We start from the raw sequence: 25,830 nt of genomic DNA, 5'->3' as shown, positions 1-25,830 counted from the left end.
CTACATATTCCTCTGTTTGTAAATTTGAGTTTAAGGAACTGGCGGCATGATTTGGAAGGAATATCATCCATGACCCGTGGTGGTTTAAAGAACCTGTGATTTACAATATCCATCATCATTGAGTTCAGTCTATATTCAGGTGTTGAAAAATTCAAGTATAGACTAGCTGTGGCTTCTTCAAATAACGTATGTAAAACTCTCAATGGAAAAGAGTAAAGTTTCTTACGAATATGATGTGGACCTTATTTTCTGTTGACATAAGGTAAAAGTGAATCAAACGTGACATCATTTATACTTGGTCTTTTACAGATGTATATGAACAATGTCCATGACTGCGTTTCCGTCTTTGAGTATTGGGAAAGAGTCCCATCACATTCATGTTATTTTCTTGTGGACTAGTCAAATCCCACATCATATACATTATCATTACATCCATTTGGAAATGCAGTAACTAGAGTCCTGATCCGGTGATCTTCTCGTTGTCTACGAAAAGGGGTACTTAATGTTGGATTCTTTGTATGATGGTAACTTTTCAAAAATCCTTACCTAAATTGAAGGCGGATCTGTAGCTCTCTGACCTGTCCCAATGTTTCTTTTTTTTTTTTTTTTTTTTTAAAGCTACAGTTCTGCAGTTATGTAGGTATATGAAAATATTAACGAGCAATATAGCAGCAAGGGGACTCCTTTTATAATAAAAATAAGCCAAATCAAACGGCACAAAATGAATAAATAAAAAAGAAATAGAAAGAAAAATGATAATACCGGTAACGGGTATTTAAAAGTCTAGGTGACACTTCAGGTTTTCTCCCGTGTTTTCTTATGTAGCATGGTCATACACCATTTTTAAACTTCCGCATGTTACGATTAAATGCTTGCACCCGGATTGTTCGATGTTTTTCTTATTTCTCTATTCAGATACACCTCAGAGAAACATGGAGAGGATTGTCATCTCTACGTATACATTGTTTATTCTGGCTTTTCCTCTGTCTGTTAGTTCTAACAACATCGCCATGTTACAAGGAGATATTCATCTCGGTGGACTTTTCAAAATATTCAATGACGAGCAATGCACCAGTGAGATAGATGCAATGTCTGTTCGGAATTTCGAGGCTGTTAAGTGGACATTAAAGAAATTAAATGAGGCTGATTACTTGCCGGGCATTACACTGGGTAAGGAAACCAATTTTTGGATTTGTGTTTATGATTTGTTGTATTAAAACGTTAAAGGTTTTTTAAATACCTGAAACAGGCTGAATGCTTTGCTAGCCATCCGATATTACAAATAAGCGTAATTATATCGTGTGTGCTTTTCTCCTTTATTTAGGCATAGAGGGGTTCCCTACATGCAACGTACAAGGAAGAGCATTGGAGCATACAACTAGAATAATACACAGAAACCTTCGTGATCCAGCGGATCACACATCACCTCCTATTGCAGGTATTGATTCATATCGGACGGACAGGACCTAATGTGTGTTTTACACACGCACCCCCCCACCCCCACACGCACCCCACCCACACGCAGAAAATATGCATCCCTTCAGTTTGTAGTTTTATATCATAGATAAGGGTTATTATATGTTGTGTGCTTTTTCTCCTTAATTGTATATTATTTAATGTCCCTCTCGAGAATTTTTCACTCATATGAAGACGTCACTATTTGCTGGTGAAGGGCAGCAAAAGTTAGGCATATCCTTTGTTCAGGTATAGCTACATGTAATGTAAGGAATTGATCGTTGATTATTATATGATTTAAAGGAATAAAATCCAAAATTATTACATAATAATTAGCGATCAGGACCCGGTTGTATCAACGAGTCATTAAATTTAATGTGACATTAACCCTAATAGGTTATTAAATCCTTAATGTGGCATTAGTTAATGGGTTCATTAAATACCGTTGTATGAAACGATTGTTATTAAAATCACATTAGCTTTTTTATTTACAAATTATAGTATTTGATAATAACATATATACATTCACACACATAGTTTAGTTACAATAACATATCAAGGTTGACAGTAAAGAGTGGAAAGGCATTAATCAAAAATATTTTCCATACAGCCCAGATTGTACTGAATTTTTTAAAATTAGTTTTTTGAAAATATACAATGGTCAATTTCATATTTCATCCTAATATATTGTAATATACCCTCAAAAGATGGTAATCTGTTTTGTTTGCAACATAATATATATATATATATATATATATATATATATATATATATATATATTGTTTGGTATATAAAATTATGAAATTTATTACTTTGTTGGAATGTTGTAATGGACAATCACCAAAAATAATATTAAATACATTGAAACCAATTCTATTTGTTTGTTTTCTCATAAATATGTAAACTTAGTTGGTTCCACAAAGTTCCTATTTTGTCGCAAAACACAAAAATATGTTCAATGTTTTCAGAGCTGTGTCCACAAAATGGGCAAATATCATTATCCACAACTTTGATTTTTTTTTCAAGTAACATTTAACAGGTTTTCTATGTAAAATTCTATATTCCAACCATTGTGCTGCTGAATCTGACGTTAATTTAAAACATATTTCAAAAACTTCTTTGGTAATGATATCTCTATAGCCCCTCAAAAATGGACAGGAATTCCATTTAGCAATTGAAGTCGGAATTTCTTCTTTATAAGTAATGTTCTTATATATATAATTTGTGCATTTCTTATGTAATAGTATATCTTCATAGTTAATAGGTGTGGCTGGACCTTTAACATATTTTTTCAACTCTTTTGACAAACACGGTGTTTTTGCCATTGTAGAAATAGAATGTATAATACTGTTGTATTGATCAAGTCTAGGGAATTCTGTTAAAGTAAATATATCATTCAGGTCCATGTTGATCAAATCAGAGTCATAATTCTGATATAGATTTTCATAAAACTGTTTGATTTCTTTCAGAATATCTGATTGATTATAGATAATCCCATTATCTTGGGTTTCTATTTTTTAATTGTCTTATTTAAATAGTTTCTTGCCTCTAGATGACAAAAATATTTTGTGGGTTTTCCCCCTTCTTCAATCCATTTCGCTCTAGAACGCACAAAGCGACCTTTTGATTTTTCCTTTCTTATATTTTCCCATTGTTTTTCTTTTTCTTACAATACCCCAAGCTCCTCCGAGTCATTGATTTCGATTTCATTGATTTCTTCTATCAAACTGACTTCTAAAGTATTTCTTTCTCGTTTTTTGTAAGACGAGTAAGAAATTGTCATTCCTCGTATTTCCATAAGTAAGGTTTCTAGAAATAAAGCATCATCAAGCTCAGAATTCTCATCTAGAGAGTCATGGGAATATTGTGTTTTTACTAATTGAATATATTGTTTTAACTTTTCAACAAAGACTTTGTCAGATAAAAGTAGGTTATTGAACTTCCATAAACCCCGCCTTCTCTCAAATATGTTAAATCTGAACTCGATGACTACTATGGAATGGTCAGATCTATAACCAGATCGAATTGAACAGTCTTCAGTGATATTGGTAAAGTTTTCTGAGATTAAGATATAGTCCAGGCGTGCTTGCTTAAATGGCTTTTTTCCCCTCTAAGTATACAATTTATTACATGGTTTGAGAACTCGCATATAGTCTACTAAATGTAAATCATTCATAACCTCAATAAGCATATCCTTTGCCTTGTGATTATTGACATGACGATAATTTTGAGTATCCAGAGATTGATCCAAAGTTATATTAAAGTCTCCACACAATATGAAGTAATCATTATCGAAACCTATAAAACATTCTCGTACTTTTTCATAAAACTCTGGACAATCAACATAAGTCCATAAATATTAACTAATGTTGTTCTATTGTTATTTAAAATACTTAAATCAGTTGCTAATAAGTTTCCATTGGAGTCTTTCTTTTCTTTGTGTAATTCAAGTTCAAAATTATTGTTAAAAAGTACTGTAACACCTGTGGAGTTGGAAGAAAAAGAATTAAAAACACATTTGTATCCCAATGTGCTTCTATGCAAGCCTCTATATCACGTGTGAAATGAGTGTCATGTAAGCATACAATAGAAAAACCTTTTGTTTTATAAAAATTCAAAACATCTTGCCTTTTGGATGGAGTAGAAAGCCCCTGGTAGTTTATAGTAACTACCTTTACAGTATCAACCATGACAATATTCGTAGAAACACATACATACATACATTCACACAGTAATGGCCTAATATAACAACAAAAACATGAAAAAAAAATAGTGAAAAAATAAAATAAACAGGTCAAGAATAACACTCTGCAGCGAAACACCTGATACTCGTTACCGGAAGTCCATTGGGCAAGTTAAATATAAGGTTCAGTCCGAGAAAATACCAAGTTCCCGGAAAAGTCTTATTTCGAGTTTTTCTTTATTTTAGTCGGCAGATCGTCGGCAGGGCCGTAAATTAACCTTCAATTTGGAGGAGGCAGGAAATTAGGCGGGGGCCTTGGCGGCCCCCAGACGCTGAGCACATTTTGTGCACACTGAACACGTTTCGTGCAAAATCCTTGATTCTAGGGCCTTCTAAAATGTTACTTGACTAACTCATTCTAAAAGAAAGATTTGGAATGCTTTTTAAGGGAGGTATCATGTTCTTAGTTATTGGAAACAACATAAATTCTAATGAACTTTAAATTTTAATTTTTTTTGGCTCAAAAGTTGGAGGAGGCAGCTGCCTCCTCCGCCTCCATGTAATTTACGGCCCTGGTCGGTGATATAGAATTTTACCTTACGGTTGTTTGACTTTAATTTGGGATACACGGCACCGTTGGCAAAACCACGCTGAGTCAATTTCCTCAAATTTTGTTTGCTCCGAAATAAGGCCCGTGTTCGCTTTAGTGACGTCGTCGACGAGTTTTTTGCCCTTTCCGAAGTTCTTCACATCCGACCGTTTTCTCATTACTCGTGCCTTGACATTGGAATTTAAGACCTTAACAATGATTGGCCTTATCTTTCCTTTTCCAGGTATCCTATGCACCGCTATTAGTTCTCTGTTGTCAAGTTGAACTTTTACGTTTTTCATGAATTCTTTCACAACCCGCACGTATTTTCGCTAGGTTTCTCAGGTAATCCCATGATTTTAAAGTTATTTTTCCTGGAGAATTGTTCATTCGAATTCCCTAGCCTGAGGGCCTCTCTAGAGGTGTGTTCAATCTCCTCCAAACTTTGCTTTGCTGCTTTGCTACTCTTAGTTCTCTTTTACACTCGACAAGTTTTCCCGTAAGAATCTGCACGGGTTTTTTTTCAAGATTGTCCATATTTGCAGTCATTTTCTCCAACTTTTTGTTATAATTATCTGTAATTTCAGCACATCTTTTGCCCATTTCTTTTATCATTTCTTTTTCTCTGACTTTATTGTTTTCAATAACAATTTTCTGCACTATCGTCATAATTGTTGACTCCAACTTATCGTCTTTGATTGGTTTTTTTCCAGTTCATTTTTCATTTCAGTTAAATCTCCCTGAATCTGTGCAAACGATTTGCTTACCTCCGAGGTTTCTTTTGTTTCCTTTGTCTTTTCTGGAGTCATTTTCTCCTTCTTACGGTCGGTATTATAGAGCCAGACTCCCCCCCCCCCCCTAGTGAGACTTCCCCCCGGAAGTCTGGCTCTAGAGTGAGCCTTCCCCCCTGCGGAAGTCTGGCTCTAGAGTGAGACTTTCCCTCGGTAGTCTTGCTCTAGAGTGAGCCTCCCCACCCCAGCAGACGTGCTATAGAATAAACCTTACCCCCAGGGGGAAGACTCACTCTAGAGCCATAACACCCTCTTGAAGTCACGCTCTAGAGGGACACCCCCGCTTTCATCCCCTCCTATGCAAACTATGAAATACATTTTAGTTTATCGGGCAGGGAATTACTTACATATCCACCTTTCTACCTACCTACCTATACCTATCTACCTACCTACCTTTAAAAAAAAATGTTTTATTTTTGTATTTTCAACACATTTATACATACAAACATTCAAGCTGTAATCTACACTCGCTCATTCACACTTGCAATTACTCTGTGCACCTTCTGTATCAACAATAACAGTGAACTGTATATATGATATATACATGTATAATATATACATACACATACATAAATATATATACACATATAAACATACATATATACACATACACATTCAAAGATAAAGGTAATTATTTTATTTTTCATATAAATGTATTATGGTTTTCAACAAACTACTTGTCCATTATATTATCATACAATGCCTATTTACCAAGCATTTTGGATTTCCTATGAAATACATTTTGACAATATTTTTCTAAATTTCCATAGTATTTAAACAGATTAATAGTTTCACTGAGATAAGTTTCCCACTTCTCTCTTTTGAGTTGTGGGGCTATGAACTCCTTTTCCTTCAAAACTTGATATAAAAATTTAACATAAGAACTAGAGTTCATTTTCTGCACAATACACTGATTTGGACTCAACAATTCATGATGTACTTTGCATTGTTTTTAAAATCAGCAATTTGTCTTTTAATTTGAATCCCAAGGTGTAATAACTTGCATTCCCAAAGAAGAAAAAGATAGACGCTATATAAAAAATTGGCGACCAATATTATTATTAATGTTGATTACAAAATTGGTTTTAGTGCCATAGCAAATCGTTTAAAGACAGTACTAACAAGTATCATCGGTGACTCTCAGAAGGGTTTTATAAAGGGACGGTTTATTGGTGAAAGCACTCGTTTTTTGTATGATTTGATTGACTATCTAAATCAAAGTACTTAAAGTACTCGTGGGAGTTGAACATTGTGGAAATTCAGTTAGAACAGATAGCACTGGAAGGGTAGGGGGATAAATGACTGAATATTATCATGATTTTAAATACAAATCAATTGTTGTTGTTTTTCAAAGCGTTACAACAGCAAACATGGATAATGGAAGGCCCATGGGCCACAACGCTCCTCAAGTAACTGAAGTCGTGTTGTTGTTTTCTAGAATTTCACCCCTTTATATTCTCATGAAAAATGTGACCACATATTATGGCCCAAACATTCAGATCAATATGGTTTTCAATGCCTTGCAGTTATGAAGAAGTTTTCCCCCTGTATATATACATTCAAGTTTAATCCTAGTTGTAGCTAATTCTAAGGATTCATTACTTGAAAAGGTAGTCCAATATGCTAAACTGTCACCTGGGTATACTACAGTCCTGTAGAGGATCAATGGAATGGTAAATAATTGTATAATAACTCAAAATAAATGAAATGCAAAAAAATAAAAAATTGTCCGGCATCGGAAATGCACAAGCCGAGTTGTGCAAGGAATGGGCATAGAGGGAACCGGCAGAAAAGTTTGCAAGAATTATCAAGCAGGGAGCAAAATTTTGCGTACATAAATTTCAGCCGACTTAAATCCTTTGTGACCTTGACCTTTAACCCTTGACCAAAATCAATAGGCTTCTTTGTCTCATCAAAGGCGATATTCCATCTAAGTTTAATTGAGATCCTATAATTTGTTAAAAAATCATAGTGCAGAAAACAAAATTTTCTCCAAATTTCAGTCTATTTATAGCCACTGTGACTTTGACCTTGTGATCCCAGAATCGATAGGCTTCTTGTCTTACTTAATCGATCTAAGTTTGATTGGGATCCTATAATTCGTTCAAGAGCTATGGTGTGGAAAACAAAATTTTCTCTAAATTTCAGTCTATTTATAGCCAGTGACCTTGACTTTTGACCTAGTGACCCCAGAATCGATAGGCTTCCTGGTCTTACTGAGGGTGACAATCCATCTAAGTTTGATTGAGATCGTATGATTCGTTCAAGAGCTATGGTGCGGAAAACAAAATTTTCTCCAAACTTCAGTCTATTTATAGCCACTGTGACCTTGACCTTTGACCTAGTGACGCCAGAATCGATAGGCTTCCTCATCTTACTGAGGGTGACAATCCATCTAAGTTTGAATGAGATCCTATAATTTGCTCAAGAGCTATAGTGCGGAAATGAAATGTTGATGCGTGCCCGCCTGCCCGCCCAAAGGCACTTCATCAGATCATAAGCCGAGTTCGACTTAATCGCAACTCCGCTAAAAATGAAACACTAGTCAAATAATGTTATTTATTGCCAAGGTATTTGGGATATTATACTGTGGCTCAAACAGGGGGTGAATGAACCTGACAGAATGGGAAGAATATAGCGGAATCAGACTCGTGATGTTGGAAATCTATAGTGATTAATAAACTATACATGTACAAGATCCATAACTATTTTTTTTCCAGTTTGTGAGGGAGAATCCTCATGTCTCTTTCATCTGTAGACAAATAAACAATGTGTTTTGACCAGAGCAATTTCCAATCCTTTTTGCAGCATAAATTCAACATTGTGGCAACTGGGTTAAACTTTGATAGTGAAGTCAAACATGGCAGCACCTTATCCCATGCTCTTAAAATTTCTGTTTGACACACTCTCATGACATCCACTCAAACATTACAGAGTGCAGCAAAATCTCATTGTAATAGGGGATTCAAAATGGATAACTGGTACAAAATATGGTACATACTATTAAAAAAGGATAATGAATTTGACATATTGATGTCTTGGAAAAGGAAATTCTGACATCGGGGCTCTAAGCGTTTTCAAACATTGTCATTTGATAAAAGTGTTCTACATTTTTAAAAATAGAGATTAATATGTCTTTACATACATAGGTGAGAAAGTTTCCATTATTCCTAGCCGAGACATACCATGTATGCACAAAAAATTCATAAACAAATATCACACTACTCACGTAGAAAATGTGGACCTTACCGTCATCAAGCGCAGCGAAACACGCCTTTCGAGATTTTCGTCGACGAAAGCTCGGTAACAGTAATGAATAAGGTACACTCATTTTGTATCTATTTTGTGACTTTCTTTATTAAAAGACACAGTTCTCTAATGTGTAACGTGCAATTACTACGTAATTCAATAACTTGAAGCATGAAGCAGTTTCACTTTGCAACCGGATATAAGAAATTTTATTTCGTATTCCGATCCCAATCGAAAGTTGTTGACTGGGAATGACGTGTTTTAATTCAATATACATGTAACATCAAGCATTTTTTATATCACATTAAAAAAAACCCCCAAATATATACCACACGCAATGTTGTAGAGTTATTTCTTGTAAATTTTCTGAGGTTTCGCACCATATTCGATATTTCGCACCACGGTGTCAATAGGTCTTGTGTGCAGTTGTCGTTCGTTTCCCTATCAATGTTTATAGGTGACGCTGCGCTACAAACGACAATTTTCAACCTTATCTTTTTTTTTTTTTTTTTTTTTTTTTTTTTTTTTTAAAAAAAAAAAAAAAAAAAAAAAAAACCTTATCTTTTATTTTTCTATGTATATCAGTATCAATTTGATCGAAATCCTGTATTCAAATTGATTTGAATACAATATCATTGCATTTACTTACATGTCAATTATCAAAATTAGATTAATTCAGAAAAGTTACATGGATTATTTAATGGCGGATGTTTATAAAAGTTTATGTTGATTTACCTAGGAGTAAATCAGCTGACACAGAACCCCCGCTGACGACCACTATACAAATCAATACAAATTACTGCGCAGAAAAGTGCGTGATGACCCAAGGAGATTGAACATAGTTCAACTCCCAAAAAGGAAAATCAGCCAGGATTGTTATTATTATTAGATTTTGAAAAAGCTTTTGATTCATTGGAATGGGATTTTATTGTAAAGGCACTCAGGTCCTTCAATTTTGGGGAATCTATTGTAAAATGGTTTCTTACTCTATACACCTCTAGTACCAGTTGTATAATTAACAATGGAAACTTATATAAATTCTTCAGTCTTGAACGAGTCTGTAGACAAGGAGATCCATTGGCACCATATATCTTTATTATTACAGTAGAATTGTTGGCAAAAGCACTTAAAGAAAATCGAAATATTAAGGGTGTAACTGTGGCTGGAAAATAAAATAAATTAGGCCAGTATGCGGATGACTCTTTTTTAACGTTAGATGGCAGTGAACAATCACTTAGAGAATCTATGAGAGTTATTGATATGTTTAGAATGATTTCTGGACTACGTTTAAATATTTCAAAATCACAAGCAATTTAGTTGGGGAGCAAATCAGGTTCGGTGGAAACTTTGTGTAATGATCTGAAAATAAAATGGGGAAATAGCAATTTTAAGCTCCTCGAAATAGTATTTACAAAACATCTGGAAGACATAACTTTATGTAATTATCAATCTAAAATCAATGCCATTAAAAATTGCTAGGTTTGTGGACTAAACGGGATTTAACTCCAATAGTTAAAATAACAATTATCAAAACTTTACCATTTCCAAAGCTCATACACTTATTTTCAGCATTGCCTGACCCACCTAAACAAGTACTTAAAGAGTTGAATAAAATATTTTAAAAATTTATTTGGGGATACAAGGTAGAAAAGTTGAAAAGATATACAATTGTGGGTAATTATGATGAAGGGGGACTAAATATGGTACATTTGGTATCTTATATATATCTTATATTAAGCTGAAATGGGTCAAAAGGTACCTTGCTGATAATGAGGATATATGGCAACATAGTATTTTAAATCTTAGAAATGTGGATTTCATTTTTCACCTATCCAAAGAAAAACTTTATGAATTTGTAAATCATATTGACAATATGTTTTGGAAAGATGTGTTTAAAGCTCTATCAAAAGTTAAAGAAAGCTCTCTTTCTGTTACAGATTATTTGAATTTAGATATAAGAAACTTTGTTGATGTTAAATAATGGAATTTTAATACAAATTGGGTTGACAGAGGCATTAAGACCTTGAATGACTTAGTTTTGCAGAATGAAACATTCAAATACTTTACTGATGTAAAAGATGTGGTTGGTACAAAGAACTTTTTGAGCTATTATTGTCTTATTTCAAAAGTACCCTACCTACCAACTTACCTACCTCTCTACCTGAAGTTGTACACGTTTAAAAGCATAACCGATATTTGTACGCAGATGAGAAGAAACATAAATTCGAAATTTCCTCATTTCATTTTTCAAAATTTTAAAACTAACCACGGCATAGGTATTGTGTGGGTCAAAGTTCATGGTCAATGGATCAAACAAATGGCTTATCAATTCCAATGTAAAACTTATACGGTACCAATTTTGATGCACCAGATGAGCATTTCGACAAATAATATCTCTTCAGTGATGCTCAACCGAAATGTTTGTAATCCGAAATAACTATGAAGTTTTAGAGCTAAATATAGCCAAAAACAGCGTGCCAAAAAAGTGGAGCCAAATTCGTCCAAGGATAAGAGATATGCATGAGGGAGATAATCCTTAATTTGGAAATGAATTTCTAAATTTTATAACAGCAATTAAATATACATCCGTATTTTCAAGCTAGTAACGAATTACTTTGCTGTGTTTTATTCACCATTTTCTTTTCTTGAGTTTGATGAACGGCTTAAGCAAAATCATTTAATGCCCTGCTGAAAAAGGTCCTGGTATCTAAACAATCTCTATAAAGTGATAGTACTTTACCAGGAATAAATGGAGGGGAAAGTCCTGCTATGGGGGGGGGGGGGGGGGGAGTCTGACTCTACAACTAGTGATAGAGTAGGCCTTCTCACGGGGAAGTCTGGCTTTAGAGTGAGACTTCTCCGGGGGTTCTCCTGCTCTAGAGTGAGCATTCCCCCAGGGGGAAGGCTCACTCTAGACCCAGGCTCCGGGGGAAGGTTCACTCTAGAGCCAGGCTTCCGGGGGGTTCTTGCTTTCCAAGTCTCATTATGGGGGAAGGCTCACTCTACAACACCGGCACTGCTTCGTGTCACGAGGGTCGATATTCTTAGGTATTGAAAAGATAGTGTTCAGGAAGGCGTGAAAAACAATGCACAGGTGAAAAAAGAAAAAGTCTTAAATTTTCCAATTATCCTCACTTATTTTCGTCTAAAACTGCGAAGAAATGCACTGAAGCTGACACCTCTTCATTACAACATAACGTTATGTAAAACTTATACGGTACCAATTTTGATGCACCAGATGCGCATTTCGACAAATAATGTCTCTTCAGTGATGCTCAACCGAAATGTTATCCGTAGAAAATCACTAATATAGCCCACTCCAGCCAAGTTCAGGGTCCCGTCGATCTACACGCTCACTTTCTTTCGAACGCCATCTTGACTTCTACCCACATTAGTTAATATGACATTAAATATCGAAACTTTCATTAAACCAACATTAACACCAATCCCATAATGCAATGTAATGTTTACTTCCTGTTTATTACATTGTCTGCTGTATTTTGTTTACGTGCATTCTTAGTGATTACAACACCGGCTTTGATGAAAGGTCTGATGATCAAATAGAATGTAATCCAGAAATCAAGGAGAAAATTTCGACAGTAAACCGATTCGCGGGGTATAAAGAACTTTACCGAAAGAATTTCGGCGATATGTCGTTGTTTACCTATGTTTTTTCATACCATTCCAATCAGATTCTGGCTTTGTTATGAAACCACCATTTCATTGAGAAATAACACAAGTGTTATAATAAAGAAACATCACTTTATCATGAAAGAACAACAGCATATATAAAAAAAAAACCATCACCTCATCATGAATCATGCACACATAAGACAGTTACGGCGTTCCATACAGTTACATAAAAAATATTCTATAAACCATATTTTGTGCTACATGTAGCTGCAGTTCTGTGGCTCTCTGGGAAAATATTGAGACAGGTGATTTCCCAGAGAGCCACGGATCTGCAGCCATGTGTAAACCAGACCTTAGTTCGAGGGTTATAAGGAAACAGGTATTCAGTAGCATACATGTTCCCCTTCCTTCCCGCTAGGTTTTTGGACAGATACTTTGTCCATTAATTTTACATGTAAAAAATCGGTTAAAATTTTCAACTACCACATTTTAATGACACGGTAGTGTAGTGGAAATTTATTTGACGCAGTGAATTAAATCCATGTACTGGAGGATCAATCCATCTCATGATTTAGGATTTTGAGCTTTGGGTTGAATTTAACCTTTATTGTTTTGCTTGTCAAAAAATTATACAGTCGGCTGTCCCCCTCCCATCCGTCATTTTGGGACACGATGCTACATGTATGTCCCTGAGATAGCACAGTTTATCCTGATATCATACCTCCCCAATATATTTTGTTTGCAGTTAATTTTAGATGAACCTGTATATTGACAGGATATTGGTAATGACTTTTTAATAGGCAAATACTGATGGGATCTATTTACTTTATTAAGGTTTGATAGGTCCGGGATACAGCCACGAGGCAGTGGACACATCATCGTACATCAGTTCACTGGGAGAAAACAACTTAATTCTACAGACGCTCTTCTCCACGACCGCCTCAGCTCTCAGTGATGCATCTAAATATAGAAATATACTTCGAGTCATCCCCGATGATACAAAGCAAATTTCGGTACTGAAGATTTATTCCTCTTATTCTTGAGGTCTAGATCTTGAGATTAAAGACAAAAAATTAACATTTTGAGGAGTATAAGAAATATATTTACAATGTAACATTTTTCAAAATTAAGGTAAATCGTGGTTTCTTGTTTAGAAAAATGTAAAGGATAAAAGAAGCAATAATTTCTACCACTCTCGGAGAAATAAATGACAAAATCTTTTAATTTATTGAATTACTTTTATTGGGAGAACGTAAAGAGAGGAAAAAACCCATAAAATTTGCGTCATTTTATTAATTTCACCTTATCAAAAATGACAGAAAATAGTAAAAATGAATACTTAGGAGACATATTTCAAGCCCTATAAGATCTGTAAAATCCAGGAGCTTCCGGGGGGCTTCACTTGGGCCTTAAGGTGACCCCATACCCCCTGCCTCATACAGTTGCACCCCCATAACCGCAATTCCTGGATCTGGCCCTAACTACCCCCCATTCTGACTTTTTTGCCAGAGATAATTTCTCTGAAATGTATGGATACCATGTCTAGAAGGTCAATCTCTAAAAGCTTACAAAAAGTGTGGTGAATCGATTACTTAAATCGAAATTGGGATGAGAGGCAGGGCATCCACACATTTCGGAGAAATTATCGCGGTAAAAAATATCAGAAGGGGGCGGGTAGTAGTATCTATACTTCAGGTGCCTGTGACATTTTCGACTTTCATGATTCATGAAATATTCCAATTATTCGAAAGGAATCCTATATATGAATGCATGTGTGTGTGTGTTTGTGCGTGCGTGCGTGTGAGTGAGAGAGAAATGCACTGGAAAGGCCACGTGCTGTTGGTTATTTAAACCTCTTTTTGACGCAACCCGCGTCTTTATAAAGAGACAGAATTTATGGTATACACAGATATCACATACTACACACAACGAAAAGGTGAAGATAACGACCTCTTTAAGGAAAATGATTGACTATTCTACCACGGTTATTGCAAAGATGAAAGGAATGCCGCGGTAATTATTCTACGATATACTTCCATACGTATTATCTGATTTTATCAGTCTTCAGTCTTGACGCTCGATTACAACGGACTTTTCTATTGTCACAGATTACACTCAATACTTTTAATATGTAGACGTTTTGTTTGTTATCAGCTGATGTGGTTTAGTTGTAGTGTTAATTTCCTTTTTTATTTAGTTTTCTGTTCTATTATAAATTTTCTAACGTCGTGAGTAAGGGACAGGCCATCCCGACAATTTGACAATTCACTGTTGTTCGTGTCGTTGTTCATTTCTAGTCCTATTCCTATATATATATATATATATATATATATATATATATATAAATATTGAAAATCAGAATGACACATTCCATAAAAAACAATCATTTACTGCTATTTTATTATTTTATTAAACTTTTCAATCCAAGTCTTAATAGAAAATAATTATTTGAATAATTGAACTACAATTTAGCATAATATTTTTACAAAATAGACAATTACCAAACGCTACCGGTTAACGTTATTATGACGTCATAAAGGACTCGTTTAATTGACGTCATAACAAAGACGTTACTAAACAATTTTTGTATACATATTTGAACTGCCTGATGAACCATGCAGACATGGAGAAAGCGCTAGCAGTAAATGATTGTTTTTTATGGAATGTGTCATTCTGATTTTCAATATTTATTTACAACTGTGCCGAATCAACTTCTAATATATATATATATATATATATATATATATATATATATATATATATATATATATATATATATATCCAAATTGTGTTTTTAAAAAAAATCACAGTGTCCGGTATAAAATATTAAAAGAAATAGAATAAACAGTACACAAAGTTAAAAATTTAACGCAAGCGCTTTCATTTTATAATCCTCAAGCGTTACATTTTAAAATAGTTTTGAAATGGTTTGACGTTAAATTTTTAACTTTGTGTACTGTTTATTCTATTTCTTTTAATATATATATATATATCTTTTTGACTGTTTGTAGGTCATAATATCCCTAGTGGAGAGCCTTAAATGGAACTACGTTGCTGTTATTTATGAAAACAATGAATATGGAGCTGGAAACTATGAAGGGTTTAAGAAACGGGCCGAGGCAAAAAATGTATGCATTGCGTATGCATCTGCAATATCGATGGAAAACGGTCTGGTAAAATCACAAGAAGTACAGAAGATTATAGAATCCGTAATTCTTCATACTGAAAGCCCAATCACTGGAGTTATTGTTTTTGCCTCCACTAAAACTGCCGAAGTGTTCCTGAACATTGCAAATAAACTAAAAAATCAGTATAGTTTTCGACTTGGAATGATATTTTCCGAAGGATCTTCCGATATGGGTACTGAAACATTGAAGCAGTTTCCCATTGCCAAGGGATCCTTCTTTACAACTCCTCCTTGGATATCGTTTGACAAATTTGGAGTCCACTGGTTGAATATTCTAACCAATAAAACTGCTTTCAATGAAGAAGTATCCTCCAATCCCTGGTTAGCTGAGATTGTTGGAAAGTTTATTTCCTGTGATATCCAGAGTTCTTCTTGTTCCATGCCGACTCCTTCAATTGTGAAATCTGTAGTAGGTGACAATTTATTCGAAGGTTATGCTATTGTATCAACAATACTGCATGCCAAGGTACTGAGAGATCTTCACCGTGAATCGTGTGGAGGGAGTGGTGGATTTTGCACCAGTTTTAACAACACAATATGGAAAAACACTCATAAACTCATTGAAATGGGAAAAAAGACACAAGTGAATTTGAACGAAGATATTCCTGATGCTTTTAGGCAATCATTAATTTTTTCTTTCAACGACTCAACGGATGCCAATATTATAGGAAATTTATCTGATTATGAAGTGCATCATTTCCGTTATTGCATTTTCCGAAGTCAGGACATGTGTTTAGAACTAGTAAGTATACATGTATAATGAAATACTATCAGCTTCACGACAGTCCCTAGTTATAAATCTATCAGAAATGATGCCTCGTCGTATATCCAACTATGAAAATGAATAGAACATTAATTTATTTAAAAAGAAAAACAATACTTAAAAACCCAACTGAAACAGTCCCTTTGAGGTCAAAAGATTATAGTCGCCATAAATTCATTTAAAATTGAAAATATATACACGCCTTACGTCGGTATACTTCATGAAGCACGTTAGCAATTCATTAAGTATGTCGGCGTGATGAGCTGCAGTTCATACCCTCATGTATTTTCAAAAAAAAAGAAAATTATTTTCATATTTACACTCTACTTTCATTCCTAGGACCTGATCCCACCTCTGGTGTGTCCAGGGTTCGTGTTAGCCCAACTCTCTATTTTGTATTGCTAATTAGTTATGAGATTGATCGCTCTTCGTTATCTTCACCTTTCATTAGAGGAAAATTTCATTGCCTTATTATGTATAATTATATTATTATAGATGAAATAGATACGATATATGGCGTAATATATATATATATATATATATATATATATATATATATATATATGACGGACGGAGGAACAAGCAGATGGAGACCGTGTCTAGAGTTATTATATGTATCCACGCCATTAAAATTGAGATGATAAAATTTGTACATGTACCGTACTCTATGGATTATTTTTAGGTTGGGAATTACAGAAATTCAACACTGAATTTGGAGACAGAGTTACTGAGAGACTACACGGAGAACTCGGCTGGCTTAGCATGGCCTAATATTATAAAGGCTCAATGTGGTGATGGAAAGAAATGTGACTCGTGTCAGAATGGCAATTTGGCAAATGAAATTATTTTCAAAAAGGGCGACGTGTATGTTGCTGCAGTGGTTCCCGTTTATAATAAGGATACATCTGATCCTCTAAAGTGTGCTGATATTCGAACGTCTAATGGATGGGAGATTGTAGAAGGAATACGGTTTGCGGTGGAAACAGCTAACGAAAAGCGTGGTAGTTTTGAAAAACTTTTTCAGAAGAAGCAAATTGGTTACATTATTTTCAATAGCTGTAACCAACCTATATTGATTCAAGAAAAACTTTTGAAGTTCTTTTCAGAAGGTATAAAACTGTCGGATGGTTCTCATGTATCTGACCTACAGAAAAACATTCTTGGATTTGTAGCTGCATATGGTAGCAGCATTAGCTTAGCAACATCACCTGTTCTTCAGGATTTTAATTTTCCACAAATCAGTTACGCTTCGACTGCAGCTGTATTAAGTGATAGATCTGCCTACAAATATTTTATGCGAACATGTACACCAGATGACCAGCAAGCTGTCGCAATGATAAACATTGTTAAAACTCTCAACTCATCATATATCCAGATTATGTTCAGCGAGGGAACATATGGCGAAGGAGGAAGAGATGCAATAGTGAGAGCTGCCAGGAAATCAAAAATATGTATTGCAAACGAAATTCAAGTCAAAGAAAATCAATACGAAAAGATCCGAGATGATCTTAACAAAACTCCATATGCTGCAATTGTTCTTTTGTTTTTAAAAAGTCATGTTGTAGAAGATGTACTGGTTGAACTGCACAAAGTATTAAATCCATGGAGATACCTTTTTATAGGCTCTGAGGCGCTCGGAACACGATCTGACATAATATCTGGAAAACCAAAATTAGAAGGAACAATATCCCTGTCTCTCCATATGAAACCTTTAACTGGAACATCTAAATTTGAGAGATATTTGTACGATAGACTTACAGATAATTATAATGACATGAACCCTTGGACAAAAGAATATTTTGAACAGAAAAATTCATGTTTTCTTTCGGGCAGCTTTGATAAAACGTCTGGTTCTCAATGTACCGATATTAAGGAGGCTTTCAACAACAAAGACTACCAACCGGAACTGTGGACGGCCTTCGCCATCAACGCCATGTTTTCACTTCTACAAGGGGCAAATAAATCTTTTGCTGAATTGTGTGGAACTCAATCTTCTATATTGTGCCAACAATACAGAGATTCCCCGCAGAGAGTTTACGATTTGATAAAAAATGAGAAGTTGGTTATTGATGACAGTGGGATACCTTCCAGGGTGTTTAATGAAAACGGTGATGGTAATATAGGGTACAAAATCTACCAAGTGCAGAGAAAAACCACGGATACTGGCAAAATGATATTTGTAGAAGTATGTTTTCAATATGTACAGTGCAATCTACTGTGTTCAAAGTAATTTTTAACATTTCGAAGTAAATCGAATATTTTGATGAAAATGAATTGTCTGAAATACATTTACTTTAAACTTGTGCTTTTCTCGGGTTTATGATACACAAATACACTGTAACAAAAGAGGTATTTATAAGAAAGAATTGTCTTCCATGTATTTTTAGTCATCTGTACTTTCATCTTTTTGTTAAGATAGGAAAATTTACGTTAGACGAAGACGGCTATTCCATACACGAGAAGACAATAAAGGACCCGTTTACGACTTTGCCATCACGCTGTCCTAATCCCCTGGAATGTGACAAATGCTCGGGTCAGATCGGCGACCAATCAACCAGTTCTCCACCTACAAGGTATTGGGGTTTTTTTCACTACAGAACTATGAATAAGATAAAGAAAGAAATATTGTTTCCTAAAATGTGAACTTTGATAGAGAATTTGTATAATGCGAACTATACATGCTAGTTATTATAGAGGATGAAGTGAACTGTATTTTATGAATGATGAGGTTGTTGATTATTTTATAATTTGAATTATATTTTAGTGAACAAAGCTCCACAGTAGCAGTTATTTTGGGTACATTGTTTGGTGTAACATTTCTAGCTGTGATTACCTTGAGCGCAATGTTTCTTTTGAAAATCGGTCGTGGATGCAACCAAACTAAAGGTAAAATACTTGTTTTCCAATTTAGAAGTAGTCATTGTCTGGAGAAATATACATTCGCTTCCCACTTTTGAAAAATGAATTCACAGAAAGGGCAAAACCTGCACTTGAATTACCGGTAATTCATGTGTTTGCAGCTGGATCGTGAACACTTTCTGCATTTCACTAACCTAATAAAACACGTTTTAGACCTCCAGCATATGCACAATACAGGCTATCACTGGATCGAATTCTGACGTGTTTCATACCAATTGCTAAGCCGTTCTTTACTTAATGATTTTGACTACGGATTACTCTGTTTACCTGATGAAGATATATGACTGTCGGCGGATGTGACCGGTCAACGGTGGGTGCTTACTCCTCCTAGGGACCTGCTCCCACCTCTGGTTTATCCAGAGGTCCGTGTTTGTCCTTCTCTTAATTTTGTATTCTTTTTACGATTGATGAGATTGATCATTGTTCATTATCATCACTTGTTTGTTCAAGTAAAACGATTCATTCTCCATCATCATTTAATTCAATCCGAGTTTTCAACATGAATTAAAAGTATTCTTAAAATAAACGGAAAATGTCGTATAATTCAAGGACTATATATGTTATGTACGATATGGCGTTTTGAAACAAAGTTTACTTTCTTTTGATGAAGAGTATATGCATAAGTTTCTGATATATGATGTTTCTAGAAAAAATACAGGTTATATAAAGATATGATGCAATGCAAGTGTGACTCTGTCTGGATTTTAATGAAAAGTTGACATTTTCATTCCCTTTTCGTTTACGTATACATAAAGAGCATAGGAAAATGATTAATGATCAGTCATCCAAAAAATTACTTTGTTAAACACAACTCAGATTCCGCGTACAAGTACTCTGAAGTTGAAATAAAAAATATGCTGAAGTTACTCATTGACAATATCTTCGTCTTTGGTGATCAGGTCTTCCAACAGTCTGTTGGAATTCCCATTGGCACCAATTATGTTTCTTTGTTAACTGACCTGATCTTTATCCTTATGAAGCAGAGTGTATTCAAAAGTTTCTACATGAGAAGAAAAAATTTCTTGCTGTGGTCTTCAATTCGACATTTAGATATATCGACGTTTTATTTTTAAACAATAATCATTTTCATTCATATGTCGATTCGATATGTCCCTGTGAAATCGAAATAACACAGCACAGAGTCGTCAACATCTGCTTCGTACTTAGATATTTTAATTAAAATGGATATGAACGGCAAACTAACAACTCAACTTGATGACAAAAGGGATGATTTCAGCTTCTCCATCGTCACCTTCCCATATTGATGTAGCAATGTTCCATTATTACCTGAATATGGTGTTTATATCTCTCAACTGATTCGATACGCAAAAGCTTGTTCTGCGTATAGTCAGTTTTTAAATCCAGGCAAGCTACTGACAAACAAGTTGATGTTACATACGCAAGAGCTTGTTCTGTGTATGATATATTTTTAAGTCGAGGCAGGTTACTGACAAACAAGTTGATATTAGAGGGATTTCAAAAGTCTCGTTTAAAGTCAGCATTTTGCAAATTTTATGGTCGTTATAATGATTTAGTTTGCCAATACAAAATGCTGTCTGACGTGTTTCATACATATTTTAGGTTCTCTTGGTACACTGATTTTGACTACGAATTACTCCGTTTACCTGATTAAGATATAGGTCTTACGGTGGGTATGACCGGTCGACAGGGGATGCTTACTCCTCCTAGACACCTGATCCCACCTCTGGTATATCCAGGGGTGCGTGTTTGTCCAACACTCTAATTTGTATTCCTTAAAATAGTTGATATTGATCACTGTTCGTTATATTCACCTTTCATTTGTATGGTTTGAATGAGAAGTCAATGGTTTTAAAAAATAAGTAAATGGTAGAAAAATTAAAATACATCTCCAATATAAATAATGAATTAGAAATTTTAAAAATAGATATTGAAGGTGACCTTTTCCTTAAAAAATCTACAGACGATAAAATGGTTCATATTCGACGTAAAAATGCAAGAAATGGCGCGAAAGTGGATGTGAAAATGTAATCATTATGACTTTCAAATACATTAAATGAAGTTTCAAATCTGGAAAATTTCACATTGTAGGAGCCACATTCAAAATATTTGAGTTTCTCTCTTTATATATATATATATATATATATATATATATATATATATATATATATAAAGATATATATATATATATATATATATATAAAATTCTTTTTTAAAAGAAAACGTAGATGACCATTATCTTGATGCTGTACCAGAGAATGGCAAGCAAACTCCAGAGGAATGTGGTCACGATTTCCGTATGCACCAGGACCATTATCTACAAGTACAGTAGTCCAACACATGGAGGAATGGAAGAGCGTTCACTTATCATACTTTTACTCGTAGATGATGAATCATTCTTATAAATTCGAATCGACGAAGAATGTTAAGATATGTAAATAACTTTTTTTTATCATATTTTAATAGACTACTAGGCAGAACTTAGCTTTGTTTAGATCACTAGTGCCATACTCTGTTAAATTTACGTTGAAATAGTTTTTCCTTTCATGATCGTGCGAGTTAAAAAGAGGTTCATTTCTAGAGTACATGTATATATATTTGAATGATTTACAGAACTGGGGGGGGGGGGTAAAAGGGCGACATTTCCTAATTAATTTTGTCATTTGCTACCTCAATGATTGAATGTAATAGAACGTTAGTAGGTATGTGTGTGCCATAACTAAACTAACCTCAGTTGATATATATGTATGCATTTATTTTACCTCGTTGAATTTGTATCGGTGTGATTTGTTGAATTAATCGATTTCCAGAAGGTGCAGTTCAGTGCTGTACACGTTTCAAAACGAGTAGAGCACCCAGTATTTGATAGGAAAGGTCAATGTCACTTATCTGCACATCACCATGACATCATAAAAATGTACTCATATCGACTTTGCATTATGACGTCATAATCGTTTCTAAATTCTTAGAATTTTGTGAAATATTTCAACTTTTTAGAGCTTTTGATGAATTTTCATACACACACCAACCGTCGATGTAATTTATCTATCCGATATTCACTATTTTCATGAATTATTAAGAGATAATCGATAATCTTGAAGGAATTGAATCGCGGGTGGAGTTATCTAAATATCCATAAATATGATTTATATCTTCTATTCCCTCACAAAATTAACATTTCCCCCCTCAAATCACAAAATTAATTTAGTTAAGATACCTTTGCCCCAATACATTACCTCAATGGATACAACCGAATGGAATGTAATTTATTTTCATGATTTCTCCGTTAAGTCCAAATCAATGGAGACAATGGAATTTTTATAGAGTTATATGGGAAGGGGTAATATATTTCACCTTTGAACTATATAGAAAATTTACAAGTCTCTTACTTGCTAGGAATTTTATATTTGTACTTATTACAACCAAACTAAGCCAAAAGGTGTATATAAATCCATGCATCCATTTTCTTATCATATTGTTTGTATTGCATTGAAAATAGACAAATAAATAAACTAGAAATATCGTATATTTTAAAAGTTAGAATGTAAAACTTATACGGTACCAATTTTGATGCACCAGATGCGCATTTCGAGAAATAATGTCTCTTCAGTGACGCTCAACGGAAATGTTTTATGTTTTTTGTGAATACATCTACTCATAATGAATCCTATTTAATCTGTATCTAACATGCATGTGTCCAGCAACGCAGCCTGACTATATTCAGGTATAATTGTCTGTGATGAAAGCTTTTCATAAATATCAAATATAATCTTGTATATCTTTTAAAATTAAGATGTTTTCTCAAATTCCATCTCAAATTTTCAGAGATTATTTGAATTATAAAACATCTAATCTTGATTTTGAATTACATATTTTTTGTAGTTCAAAGTCTAAGTCCTTGTCCTAGATGAGATTAGATTTCCTTCCTCTAATTATATGTTTAGGTGAATGTGTTGTTTTTATTTAATGCAACAAAAATGATATTGGTGTTGTGTGTATAAATCAGGTTTGTGAGATTAATCACTGTTCGTTCTCTTCACCTTTCAATTAGCACTTTCTAACATTTCAGAAACAATACAGTAATTAAGAGAAAGGTAATTTTCCCTGTCTTTCTTTAATTTGTATGCATCGTTGAAAGTATGAACTTTGCAAAATTTCCAAGATTCAAAAGTGAAGAAATTAAAGATTTGGTTTGAATGATAAAATAATTTTAAATGGCTATAAGAAAAACACAGCTAACCCCCACCTTCATAGGCCAGGATATGTCCAGATAATGTAAACGTACTCAAACGTAAATTGAAGACAACTCTTTTCTGTTTATTTGTACATGTACATTTAGTTATGAGTTGTTGCACCTTTCTGATATCTGATTCGTCCATTGGCTCTTGTTTATTTGACGTATCCCAACCTTGAGGCTGGCATTTTCATATAAGGTACGTATTCAATGTATAACGACCTTATGTCATATCCAGTATATGGATGATATGATTTTTGTGTTGAAGGGCTCATCAAATAAAAATGATTCACCATAGGAATTTTCAAAATTTTATTTACTGCTCGAGTTATTTCACCTAGAATTTAACATTGAAGTATATGGAGAAAAGAATGTTTTATTAAAATATATTTAAAAGAAATTATATTTTCATACAAATTTCATGGTAGAAAGGTACATACATTTTCTCATTATGAAAATATGAAATAAAATTAACCATTTACCACACACATGTTTAGAAAATTAGATTTTTCTCATTTTTACAAAGGGCAAATAACTCTTCAAAAAGGTCAGATTCTAATAATTTACCAGTCATGTGAATTTGATTTACTTCACTTTCATCATTATTTAACAATAAACATGTACATATTGTATATTAATTCAAATCCTTCAAAACTGTTCATTATCCTTTCGTTATACATTGAATACCTAAAGTAATTTTTAAAGTTGTTACATTATTTATGTATTCAAAATTGATTTGCAAGAGTTCAAAATCCCCCCCCCCCCCAATAAAAATATATATGGAATGCCAAATTAACTTATGTTCAAATATCCACACCTATCTTCAAATCATTTGTACCAATCATTGAATCAATTGTATCAATCTCCAAATGAATTCAAGATTTTGATTCAATTATATCTATCTTTAATTCATTTGGAGGTAGGTATATGGAATTGATGATACGTACAGTAGAAGCGAAGATGGGTACAAATACCAAGAATTAAAGATGGCTATAAGTGATTCAAAGATAGGGGCAATCGAATTGAACCAATATTTAATTATGAAAATACTTATTTGTACCTATCTTCAAATCATTTGTGTAGATGTTTTAATTTTACCTGTTTTTAATCAAATCGTAATATACGTAAATTAAAGTAAAAAGTGGTATAATGCTATGAAACCTATCTGGAAATGGGCGTAATTCAATACACAGATAGGTGTAATTCATTTGAACTGAGCGAGGTTAATTTATTTAAAGGTTATTTACACTTACCCGTAATTCAATTGTGTCTTTCTTCAATTCATTTGGAGATATGTTCAACTACTTGAAAATAGGTAGGAATAGTTTTGATAAGACATTCCACAGATATGCAGATATTTTAGAATTACACATATATGTACAAACCAGAAGACACAACATGTACTTGTAAATGCATCATGGGGCTTATCAATCAAATTTTTAAAATTCTATTGAAATCTCTCATATTTTTTCTCACTTAAAAAAGTATATTGCATTTATGTTTCCTCAATTTTAAAAGTGTGGCCTAGTTGAACATTTTGACCCTGTTTACCCGTTCCTTAACTTTTTTGTCATTATGACTTTTGTTATTTCGTGTATACTTTCTTGTAACTGTATTATTACTTTTCTGCGGTTTTGTAATGAAGGCATTGAAGAAAGGATCTCATCTTAGGCACGTTTGTTTATCATTTCTGTTTTTAAAGATTACTCCCACTTTAGTTAGCCTTTACTCTAGTCACTACACTGTGTTTGTAAATTGCATAATTATATATTCTATTGTAAATTGCATAATTATATGTTCGTTTGTAAATTGCATGATAATAAGTTCTATTGTAATTTGCATAATTATAGGTTTTATTGTAAAGTTTGTGTTCTATTTAAAGTGTTTGTATCTTGTGAGAGAATGCCTTATGTATTTCTGATGAAATGGACTTAAAATACGTTATATAATTCTATATTAACTTGACAATCATTTTATAATAAATTAAAAATCGATTTCTTTATACAGTCTTGATTGTTATTGTGTCATAGGGGCACGTTCCATGAGTTATCCAAATATTCACATGTAGGAAGATCGGTGGTCTCTTCCCAGGTACATTGTATCTGGGTTCTCACTTCCACCAATAAAAAACTGGGCGCCACCAGATAACTGAAAAAAATTTGAGTGTGGCGGAAAACATCAATCAACAATCTCTTTTTAAGGCTTTCCGTAACGACGGAAGACCTTCTACTGATTGTGCTCTTATTATTCTTTTTTTCTTTCTTTTTCCTAGACGCTAACTTTGAAGCTTCATATCTCGCTCATTTCTGCATGGATTTTGCTCAAATTTTCAGGGTTTATAAACTTTA

At 33.8% G+C, this 25,830-nt stretch overlaps 1 protein-coding gene across 1 annotated transcript; it reads left to right on the top strand.

Moving 5' to 3' along the window:
* The first annotated feature begins 502 nt into the window (after positions 1-502).
* On the top strand, positions 503-25,484 carry LOC125671591 (uncharacterized). Its single transcript, XM_048907404.2, has 8 exons — positions 503-1,170; positions 1,325-1,438; positions 13,235-13,413; positions 15,412-16,329; positions 17,033-18,535; positions 18,766-18,923; positions 19,115-19,236; positions 21,468-25,484. Exons 1-8 carry the CDS (start codon positions 891-893, stop codon positions 21,578-21,580), a joined length of 3,387 nt encoding a protein of 1,128 aa, XP_048763361.2. The 5' UTR covers positions 503-890; the 3' UTR covers positions 21,581-25,484.
* The last annotated feature ends 346 nt before the right edge of the window (positions 25,485-25,830 follow it).

Source organism: Ostrea edulis, chromosome 4, assembly GCF_947568905.1.
Source record: "Ostrea edulis chromosome 4, xbOstEdul1.1, whole genome shotgun sequence".
NCBI lineage: Eukaryota > Metazoa > Mollusca > Bivalvia > Ostreida > Ostreidae > Ostrea > Ostrea edulis.
This window is presented reverse-complemented; position numbering and strand designations above follow the sequence as displayed.